The sequence below is a fragment of the Odontesthes bonariensis genome, chromosome 10 (assembly GCF_027942865.1).
Source record: "Odontesthes bonariensis isolate fOdoBon6 chromosome 10, fOdoBon6.hap1, whole genome shotgun sequence".
Taxonomy (NCBI): Eukaryota; Metazoa; Chordata; class Actinopteri; order Atheriniformes; family Atherinopsidae; genus Odontesthes; species Odontesthes bonariensis.
In genome coordinates, this window is record NC_134515.1 from 3,590,705 (window position 1) to 3,602,214 (window position 11,510).

Genomic DNA, 11,510 nt, shown 5'->3' on the forward strand with positions numbered 1-11,510 from the left:
CTCGTGCCTGCGCAGTCGAAACGCACATGGTGCACGAGTTATTGTATTGCCTTACTCGCATTGAAAAAAAAAAAACACTCCCATAGTCTAAAATCCGGGATATTTTATCCGACTCGCAGGCATCCGTGATTAACTATCAATATCAGGGAGACTCCTGGAACTTCCGGGAGACTTGGGATGTCTGCCCACCTGATGACCCCAATGACATGTTGGTCAGCACTGTTCACTGATCTATGTAGGGAGTATAGGGAATTGTTCATTGAGTCTGGTCCATTTTTTCTTTAGCACAAGTTTCTTGTGTTTACCTTAAATCCAAATCTAGCCTAGCTAGTGACTGTTGTGATTAGGGCAGCTGACAACAAGGGAAAGACCATGTGACAGATTGGAAAGACAGCTGACAGGAGGCAAAGACCCCAAAGGTGCTGCCATGGGCTAGCAATACATGGTCACGGTTGCGAGGCCTAGCAGCTTTGTCACAACCAGCATAAGCTGCAAATAAATTAAAGAGAATACCCCTAGGGTCAGCGAGAGCAGGGGCGGAAGATGACTCACAGGCAGACTACATGGCAACTGACACTGGAACGAACATGACTATGAGGTGGATACGCGACTCAGTGAAGGATAGGGGCACGGACCTATTCTCTAGGGCTAGAACTGACCAGAATAGTTCTCAGAGGAAAGAGAGCGTAAATAAAAGTGGTAGACTAGAGGGAAGTAAGCTCCAGGTTTGTCCTTGTGGCTGGCAGAAAGAAACATCAGTTAGAGGCCTTAAAATGCATCAGGGAAGAAAGAGATGTGTGGTAAAGGAAGGGCAGTGTGGCCGCATCGATCAGTACTTTTTAAGAAGTCAATCGAGTAAGTCGGATGAAGTCCAGCGGCAGGTAGAAAACCACAGTCCGAAGGATATCAATAACACAGCTACGGAGGGGGAGGAGGAGGTTCTAAGAACGGATGCAGCTGATACTGAGGTGAACAGGCCAGTTATAGAGAGAAATATGGAGCAGAAAGCTAGAGTTAAGTGGCCTAGGGCAAATAGTAACAAAGAATGGGAGGCAGTCAATAAAGATTTGTCAATAATATTGGGTAGGTTAGGAGGAAATCCAAGCGATAGGCTAGAGAAGATGGGAGATATAATTTACTCCTATTGTGTAGAAAGATTTGGGGTGCAAGATAGAAAGAGGGTTGAAAGAGTACATTTAGTTAAGTCTAGACGGCAAAAAGAGATGGAGAAATTGGTTAAGGAAAGAAGAAATTTAAGAAAGCAGTGGAAAAGAGCTACAGAAGAAGAGAGGGAGGGAATTAATTAGCGATATTAATTAGAGATAGCTCATAAGAAGGATGTTAGACCACTGTCAGGTTCAAACACCTAAAACAATTATCAAACAATACAAAAAGAAGAGAGAGAGAGACATCAAGGGTTTTTTTACTCATGAGGAGAGCGCGAGGAGAGAGATGCTTCAGTTTACAACTCCCAAATCCGCTCTGAAAACATCTCCTCACGCCTCCTCCATTTTATTCGGAAATGGGTGTGTCTTGCTTACAAAAGCTCTCAAAGGAAGGGGGATTCAGTTTCGAGCCGGACCAGACCACATTTCTAACAGTGGAATTTACGACCTTCACACAAATAAGCGTGGCACAACTTCAACTCAAAACTCTTAATCAATATAAGAAAACAGAGTATATATGGGATAACTATCATAAAATGTATTTACAACCACCCAGGTAGAAAGAGGTTGAGGAGGTAGTCAGGCGTGCAAAAGCTTTGTCGGCCCCAGGGCCAAATGGATTTTTCTTTAGTTTAGTTGCACAGAGATTAGCCAGTTATTTAGAAAATAATAGCTTAATAGATACTACTGTGCAGAATGCAGGAATACCAGGTTTCGCAGGGTGTTTAGAGCACACTCGCATGATCTGGCTTCAGATTCAGACAGCCAAGATAGAGAAAAAAGACCTGCATGTTATATTTCTGGATATAGCAAATGCATTTGGTTCAGTGCCACATAGCCTTATTTGGAAAGCGTTTGAGTATTTTAGAGTGCCTGTAGTAGTTGTTAACTTAGTAAGAGCATATTTTCAGGATATTAGACTGTGCCTAAGTACAGCAGGTTTCACAACAGGCTGGCAGAGGCTAGAAATAGGCATTATGGCAGGGTGTACGATTTCTCCATTAGCATTAACAATGGCGATGGAGATAATTATTAGAGCTTCCAAGTGGGTTGTAGGTTGAGAGAGATGTCAGGATGGCATGCGCCTTACACCAATTAGAGCATACATGGATGATATGACGTTAGTGACTACAACAGTGCCATGTATGAAGAGAATACTGGAGAGACTTAATAAAAATCTAAAGTGGGCTGGTATGAAAATCAAACCTACTAAGTCTAGAAGTATCTCAATAATTAGAGGGAAATTAAGTGATAGAAAGTTTGTAATTGATGAAGAAAACATTTCAATAATTAGGGAAAAGGCAGTAAAGAATTTAGGCAGGTGGTACCAGGCAGACATGAATGATGGAGAGCGGGCAGTGCAGTTTCGGAAAGATGTTGCTGAGGGACTGGATAGAATAGATAAATCAGAGCTTCCAGGAAAGTTGAAGCTGTGGTGACTGCAGTTTGGATTGTTTCCTAGGTTGATGTGGCCACTGTCTGTGTATGAGATTCCATTATCTGTTGCAGAAAAAATGGAAAGATTAGTTAGTTTTTATATTAGGAAGTGGCTAGGTGTTCCTAGATGTTTAAGTACTGTGGCACTGTATGGGAAAGGCACACTCCAGCTCCCAGTATCTAGTCTAGTAGAGGAGATTAAATGTACTAAAGTTAGGACAGAGCTCCTGTTAGCTGGGAGTAATGATGTGGTAGTTAGTAAAGTGGGAGAAAGTGGAATCCAAGAACGGCAGCTCAGGAGGCAGAAGCAACTCTTAGGCATGCAGAGATTGTGGGTAATGTGCAAATAGGCCGGGGAGGCTTGGGGCCTGGCCCAGGCAAACCGGTGTGGAGTAGAGCAGGTCCCAAGGAGAAGAGAAAGCTAGTTGTTGAGCAGATTCGTAGACAGGAACAAATGTTAAGGGGTGCAAAGGCAGTGGCTCAGGCTAAGCAGGGACGGTGGTTGAATTGGGAAGGTGTAGAAAAGAAAAAGCTTAGTTGGAAAGAACTGTGGAGTATGGAGGAGAGGAGTATTACATTTTTGATAGGGGCAACATATGATGTATTGCCAACTCCCCAGAACCTAAAACTCTGGGTAAATGGAGACCCGTTATGTTCGTTATGTTCAGGTACTGCAACTCTAAGGCATATTTTGTCAGGTTGTAAGGTTAGTCTGTCACAAGGCCGGTATCCATGGCGACATGACCAAGTATTAAGAAGCTTAGCTGCAGGTATTAAAGATAAACGAAGGCAGGTAAACTCAGGAGGGTCAAAGGTGAAGAGAGTTGCAATTCAGTTTGTTCAAGAGGGGGAGAAAGTTAATAAGACGATAAGGAGGCACGGCAGCTTGGAGGATGCTTGTGATTGGGAGATGCAGGTAGATTTAGGAAATAAGCTTGTTGTTTCCCAGGAGATAGCCTCTACAAATCTAAGGCCTGATATAGTCTTGTGGTCTTGGAGTAGGATGGGAGTCTATTTTCTATTTATACATAACTGAGGCCTGCCGAGTCTGAGATGCAGCTCTTGGGTTTCTGACCTTGGGGTGACCTTGCTGGGACGTCCCCTCCTGGGAAGATTGACAGCTGGAACTTGACAGACAGGAAGAAACTGGTTGAATGCTTTCTAACTTCCTTTAGAAGTTACCCTGGGTTACCCTGACATAAAAAAACAAAAGGCCTTATGTAAGTTCTGCTCTGTATTAGAATTAAGAGTAAAAAAAATATGAAAACTAACAACCAGAAAGTTACTGTAGTTTCTGAATGACCTCAGTGTTCAGATCTGAGTATTTAACTTAAAAACAGAGCTTAAACACAATCAGATATGAGTAATGATCCATCTAAAAAAAAAATCCTCTTTTATTTTTAAACCTGTTGTGTTTTTGTGATATTGATGAATATCTGAGTAATGAGAGCATGTAAAACAAATTGTTAATTATTTCTGTTGAATCTAACCCATGTTTTTATCTGGATATGTGCTCCAGGAAGTATTTAAAACATTGAGTGAACAGCCACTTGTTTTCCAGTGAGACGATCTGTACTCAAGGAAGTAAACAGCATTTTGTGTCAAAGCCTCATCAGGAAGAAAACTTTAATCTGTGAGGCTCATTCCAAAAATTCCTCTTCAGGTGCGCCGCAGGGGAGGAGTCGTCTGTTAACTCAGGACCTTCGTGCAAACGCTGGCATGGCACCAGGTGGTTATCACAGCAACCTTCCCTGCAGCCTGGGTGGTGAGCAGCACTTGGAAAGGTTCTGACCACTTCTGATGGTTCCCCTTCTTGGTCCTCATCACAACCCCGTCACCAGGCTTAAAGAGATGGGACCAAAGTGTTTATTTGAAGAGAAACTCAGGGAGATCTGTTATAAACTATGGTGACACACAACATGAATACAATAAAGAAGAAGAGGCAAAGTGATAAAAAAGACCCAAAAAGACCACTCTCAGGGGTGCTGGACGAACTGTATGAGATTATCGACTGGCAAGAAGCCCGTCCTACGTGCACGTTCCTACAAAGCCTGCCCCCAACCAGTGTCAGGAAAACAATGTCCCAGTCTGGGCCAGAGTTTGACTTCTGAACTTATGTGATAATTGGCATTCAAAGGACAGAAAATATTTCAGTTTGTTTTTCATAAAACTGTTTGGCAGTCATTTCTGCTACATAAAACAAAGTTTTTCAGGAATTTTCAGCTGTGACAAAGAGGAAGAAACAAATGTTCCTTGTTTCCTCATTCCAGGAAAAAACACCTGACAGTGGTAATTACAACATTTTGAGAAACTATATAAAGATCCATCCTCATCCTCTCTTCGTTTCAGAGGGTAGACTCGACTCACTGGACTGACTGCTGCAAAGGTAACACTTTACAGTTTCTATTCTTACGGATTTTTAACTATACGTTTAATTTTTCATTGATGTAAATCTGAAACTAACAGAAATTATATGAATCGAGTTTCTCAAAACCAGACTAACAACAAGATAAGGTGGTTGGGGTTTGAATCGTTCCAGCATGTATTCACTCAAAAGGGCCTCGAGGGTTTGTTCATGTTCCAAATTTCAATGTGTGTTCAATATGTCTGATGAAATCCCACAGAGAAAGTTAGAAGCATCAGAATATCTTTAACATTTTCTAAACACCGTTGAACAGGCTTCATTCCACAACTGGATTCTCCTCCCATGCGTGTGCAGTGGGACAAAGTCAGTGATTGTCCGTGTAACCGTGTAGATGTAACTTAATTTCATTTCTTTGTCTCTTCTCAGATGGCTTCAGGTTTTAACTTGGTTTTCTTCGGCTTCATCAGCAGCCTCTTGATTGTTCAGTGTGTGAGTATAATTAACTCTGTGTCACTTTCATGGCCATGTTAGCTTACCGAGGAAGCATTGATGTATATGTGCACAGAAATGATTTACTTCATTGAAATTAAATGTGTATTCACAAAGTAATTTATTCAGATGAGTTTTATTTGTGTCACCAGTGAAAGGAATGCTACAGAACCATAGCGTCCGCTCCATGACAGTATTAGCTTTGAATCACAGATCCTGCTCCAACAGATGACGTCAGCTTCATAACTGCAGCTTTTTTAGCCTAAATATGGGAGAGGAATGTGATGGTTTTGAAAAGTACAAAGTCTTTACTGGTTTCAACCTGCTTTTGTGTTCACAGAGATCTGTCCAGAAAGAAGATGATGAGCCAGGTTGGTAGTTATAATTTATTTACTGTTGAACAGCTGTTGGAGGATTTTGTGCAAATTTATGAGAAATAAAAGATATTTATGACAGTTATGAATACAAATTCCTGTATTTTGCACTTATTATCTTCTGTCTAATACAACAACTGTGGCAGTTCCTCCTGCCTGTTCCCCTGGCTGTCCTCCTGGATGGACGCAGTTCGGCTCTCGCTGTTTCATTTTCTACCACACAACAAAGACTTGGGTTGATGCAGAGGTATGTAACAGAGCAATATCTTATATCCTTTAAAATAAAGCAGAAAATTGCCAATTTCTGCAAATTGTAAGTATTTCTCAAATATTTCTAGAGAAAGTTTAACCTTTAAAAAGGGTCATCTGTAGCCCTTTCTATTAAAAACATTTTAAACCTCTTAATGACTTTTTTCTCTTTGAGCTATTGAAAAAGATATCAATCATTTTCTTGGTATCACTCTTGTCAGTGACGATGAGAGATTCTTTAAACAGTCTGAGATAAATAATCTTGTTTTCACTGTTAGAAATTGTTCAAAAACACTAAAGAATAAGTGATGGAGTATTAAGGCCTCTTGATGAACTATAAGTTATGGCTCACTGTAATGGCTGATTACATGAACTGATCATGAACAACAACATGTGGGCTATGAGCAAACACCTGGGAATGCTGGTGGATCAGTTTGTGGTTTGGTTCACTGCCATAAACTACGAGCAAAAGCTTTGATTCTGACCCAGGAAGACAAAAACATGACAGAGGATGCAGTGATCAGCAACTCTGATCTGATGAAAGAAAAAGGAAATTCCAACTTTAAACATTGCTGTATATTACACAGACTGGATTTTACACTTTGCACATTTACAATGAAATTAGGAAGAAACCTTTAACATAACAAGGTTTGGATTATGATGATCACAAAGTGCTGCCTAAATTAGATTAACTAGCAAGTTATGTCCATGATGTTCCTCTAACTTGAAGGCACTTCTCCCTAAAATCTCTTTTTCCCCCACTCTGTTTTGATTGTTAGCATTTTTGCATGTCTATTGGTGGGAATCTGGCTTCAGTCCACTCTGCTGATGAGAGCCTCTTCCTCAGTGACCTGGTTAAGAGAGTGACCGGCTCTCTTCCCCACACCTGGGTTGGAGGTTTTGATGCAGTCGCAGTAAGTTACACGGTGCAATTTATCAAATTAAGTTTTTACTGAATGTGTGTGAGTATTTTACATGAATAAAATACAATTATTTGTATTTTTATTTAATTATTTGTACGAACAGAATTACGAGTGATCCAGACCTGTCGAGTTTCGTAAAATAGTCCGCTGTTATTCAAATCAAGTTTGCTTGACTAATGGATTGTACATTTAATTACTTTGAAGCAAACATAAATAAATATATACATTATACCCCACAATGATGCTGACATTATTCTGTTTGACATAAATTATGCACTAATTGAAGGTTAATTTGACTCTGTATATAACAAGGTCAATGGGAAGTGTAACCAGCAGCTGACTTTCTACTTTTGGATGCCTTAGCGCGTCAGGCTCTTGGAAGAGAGCGTATGTTTCGAGAACGTGTAGATATCCTTGAACCAGCCCAGGCAGACCAGAAGGTGTGGTGCCAGAAGACCCCCCTCATGGACCACCCATCAAAGTGCCATCATGATGAGGCAACAACTGATTGCACGGCTTTAGTTGCTGTCATCGAGCGCCTGGCCATGGCGAGGAGACGTTTCTTTTTTTTTTAACCTATTTTCATATCAAACCTTTTCTTCATTATTTCGGTGACATTACGAACTACAGGTGACACAAAGTTAACAGTACTCGTAATTGCTTCCCATTTCTTGGCTTTAGCAGGTCCCGCAATTCCACTGCTGACACTGCTAAAAATGACAGATTTTCCTTTTTGGATCTCTGAAAGCAGAACTTCAATCTCAGAGCCCCTAAAGTTGTTATTTTTGCACCTTGATGCCGTTTTCATGACACAACACTTCCTGGCACAGGAGAGAGGAAGCACAGCCTTATATGATATAATTTTGAGCGTGGAGTATGCAAATCTACCATCCTCGTGCACGTGAACTTAGATACGCACGGGGGGGGCATTCATCATTTACGCAGGTCGTTTACTCACTTTTTCCGAAGTTAAGAGCGCTTGTTGAATCTGACGTGGCGTGTTCGTACGAGACCTTCTTACGAAAAAAGTGAGAGAAATTTAGAATAAAAATACAAAAATGTTCTTGCATGAGGCCCAATGTTTTTAAATTTCATCTTAAACTGATGCCAAGTGCGCTTCTCCCCTGCGGGATTGCACCTAAATGAAATAAATGAATGGGCTACCATTCAAGCAGTTTTCCCTGTAATATTATTGTGATTGCAAAGGACTACATTTAAACTTACGCTTTTGCTGCTGCAACGGTGTTGCACTTATTTCTAAAAACGTATTAAAACTCACCGTATGAGCGCATTAAGATTTCCAATTCGAGGTTGGTGAAAAACGTAGCCCCTCCTCTTCCCCGTTGCTGTGGTGACTCGTCGAATCGAGGCTCCATTGATGCTGGCTTTTTAAAGTTGTGGCGCACATGCAAAACTCAAGGTGAACCTACTCAGAGTTGATTAAACTTACTCAAATCAGCGTTTCTGGAACCGAAAACTCAGAGTTTTCTATCTCAGAGTAGATCAACTCAGAGATCAGGAATAGACTCAGAGTTTGTTGAACCTGCTTTGTGAAACGGACCCCGGGATGTGTGGTGGAATTCGGTTTGATCAACGTGTTTCTCTCTGGAGTTGTGGCTCTAGCAAGCTGCATATTTGCAGCAGCACAGTCCTTGTCTCAGAACACACGCTCTCTTCCAAGAGCCTGACGCGCTAATGCATCCAAAAGTAGTAAATCAGCGCTGGTTACACTTCCCATTGACCTTGTTATATACAAAGTCAAATTAATTAGTGCATAATTTAAGTCAAACGGAATAATATCAGCATCATTATGGGGTATAATGTATATAATAATTTATGTTTGCTTCAAAGTAATTAAATATACAATCCATTAGTCAAGCAAACTTGATTCGAACAACAGCGGAATATTTTACGTGATTCCTGCGAAAGGTCTGGATCACTCGTAAATTCTGTTCGTACCTGAAAGACTCAAAAAACGAAAAGATTGGTGAATGCGCAAATTCTATTAAATCACTTGTAAGCATGATTTAAGAGCAAATCTGTTCGTACGAATGGTTGTTGCACGAGGCCCAATGTATTTCCTCTTTCAGGACAGAAAGTGGATGTGGAGTGATGGATCACAATTTAATTACATCCGCTGGTATACAGGAGAGCCAAACAACCATGGAGGAAGAAGAGAGCCATGTATTGAGATCAATTTCGGAGGTACAAACAGAGGTTCCACTACACTTTTATGGACAACATATGGACACTGAGAGTGTTCTCACTTTTTATGTCAACATCACATGAAGTGGCAGTGACAGCAGAATGCTTAAATATCAACACTTCATTTTCACTGATATGTGAACAAACTATTTACAGGAAATAACATGAAACTAACTCATTCAACCTGCTGTAGGCTACGATGAACCCAGAGCACCATCATGGTTGGCCTGGACTTAAAATGGGTGCTGGCTTGAGCATAGTCAAACAAAGGAGGCTGCAGCAGAAGCAGGTGTCATTAGGCTTTGTGTTTTTGCCTCAGAAAGACAACTTTACATGTATTCATTTTGCTCCAAAGGCTGATCTCAGTTACCTGCTCTGTATAAAAAACACATATTTGAGGGATTGTATCTGAATGAGTCCTAAATCCATCTCAACTGTGTTGACACCTGTTTTTAGAACTGTGAACCTGTGATTGGATCATGATGATCACATGTTCGCACCAAGTCTGAACAGGCCCACAGATGAGCTGCAGGCCAGCAGTCCGTAGCTCTGCAGTGTGCTGTAGCATCCGGATAGCAAGTTATATGAAGTACAGTTTTAAGCTCATAGATGATGAGCACATGAGCCTGTAGAACAGCTAATTAATAACACACTCTCACCCCAAACTGGACAGTAGGTCTACTGCATGTGGTTTAGAGACGGTGTTGCTATGAACTACTTAAGATTCTGGTGCTCGTTCCCATGTTTAAATCTGTTAAAATTACAGAAAAATGCGGCAATCAAAAAAACGACCGGAGCACATGCACGGCAAACCCCAAAACACATGCAAGAGAGAAACGCTGCAATGTTCAAAACACATGCAAGAGAGAAACGCTGCAATGTTCAAAACACATGCAAGAAAAAAATCCGCTGCCAACATCAAAACACATGCAAGAGAAAAATGTGCAGCAAACTTCAAAACACAACGGAAGTTCGCCAGGCCACTAGGGTGTCTCGACCTACCATATTAATGAAAGAGAATAAATTCAAAAGGTACGTTGTCATTTATGTCTTTTTTAAACACTTGGCCGTAATCTTTTACCTTATTATAGCGACATAACTTTGCTGCTCTTCTATAATAAAGTAAAATATTAAAGCCAAGTGTTTAAAAAAGACATAAATGACAACGTACCTTTTGACTTTCTTCTCTTTCATTATTATGGTAGATCTCCCATAGTCGATCCCCTATCGCACAGGTCAAGACACTCTAGTGGCCTGGCGAACTTCCGTTGTGTTTTGAAGTTTGCAGCGTTTCTCTTTTGCATGTGTTTTGAAGTTTGCAGCGTTTCTCTCTTGCATGTGTTTTGGGCTTTGCAGCGTGTGTGCTCCGCTCGTTTTTGTGATTGCCGCATTTTTCTCTTGCAGCATTGAAGCACTCGACACGGCAATTGCAACAGCCATTAAACGACTATTGTTTGGATAGGAACTAAAGTTTACACGTCTGTTTCCGCGAACCCCGCGGATTGTTGGACCCCTACAATCTGTGGATTGTCATTGGTTTTCGCCGAACCGTGTCATAGCTCATTACCATAAAGTTAGCTTGAGTTTAATCGCTGGAATCCGCTCTGGTAGCTCAGGTAGCTCACCCTCCATAGAGAAATAATGATTTCCGGCGCTCAGGTAGCGTAGGTCGCTCTTGGTGTACACGCAGCATAACAAGCTTGTGTAAAAACCTAAATTAATGCAAGTTTCTCCATCTTTGTTTTTTCAATAAAATCTCCAAACAGGAACATACTGGAACGATGAACCATGCAACCATGGAAGACCTTTCATTTGTGGCAAGAAGCTGTGATGCATCCGGCCATGTCAGCAACAAGGATAATCTCAGGCCTCATCACTCTTTTCTGTTCTAATCAAACACTTCCAGATTAACACAGACCAAAAGAGCTCTTATGATTATGATTTATGATTTTTTTCTTCATATATTAACTCTGCATTTATTAATTCGACTGTAGACTTTATCTGCAAGTTCAATAAAAATCCTCCAAATGCTGTTCTGAATCACTCTGTTCTGTGGTTTCTTGTGTCCTTTCTATGGTTTTATGCTTTTGGTGCAGCTGGCTGAAGGCTTCTGTGTGAAGATGTGGGCCTACATTAGGGGCTTCTTCTCTGCCCACAGCGTGCACGTTTACATGAAACTTAAGGGAAAATATTATTGTGTTAGTCCAACCAAAGTTGAACAGAATCAAGCTTCTCAGATCTGGACTAACACTCCCAGATGATGCAGTTGTGGATGGAACCACTCTGTCAGGCTTGGACTAAA

At 41.0% G+C, this 11,510-nt stretch overlaps 1 protein-coding gene across 1 annotated transcript; it reads left to right on the forward strand.

Annotated features, from left to right (window-relative positions):
- The first annotated feature begins 4,933 nt into the window (after positions 1–4,933).
- Positions 4,934–11,238, forward strand: LOC142390493 (ladderlectin-like). Its single transcript, XM_075475961.1, has 7 exons — positions 4,934–4,989; positions 5,395–5,457; positions 5,798–5,828; positions 5,978–6,078; positions 6,860–6,994; positions 9,094–9,208; positions 10,975–11,238. Exons 2-7 carry the CDS (start codon positions 5,395–5,397, stop codon positions 11,037–11,039), a joined length of 510 nt encoding a protein of 169 aa, XP_075332076.1. The 5' UTR covers positions 4,934–4,989; the 3' UTR covers positions 11,040–11,238.
- The last annotated feature ends 272 nt before the right edge of the window (positions 11,239–11,510 follow it).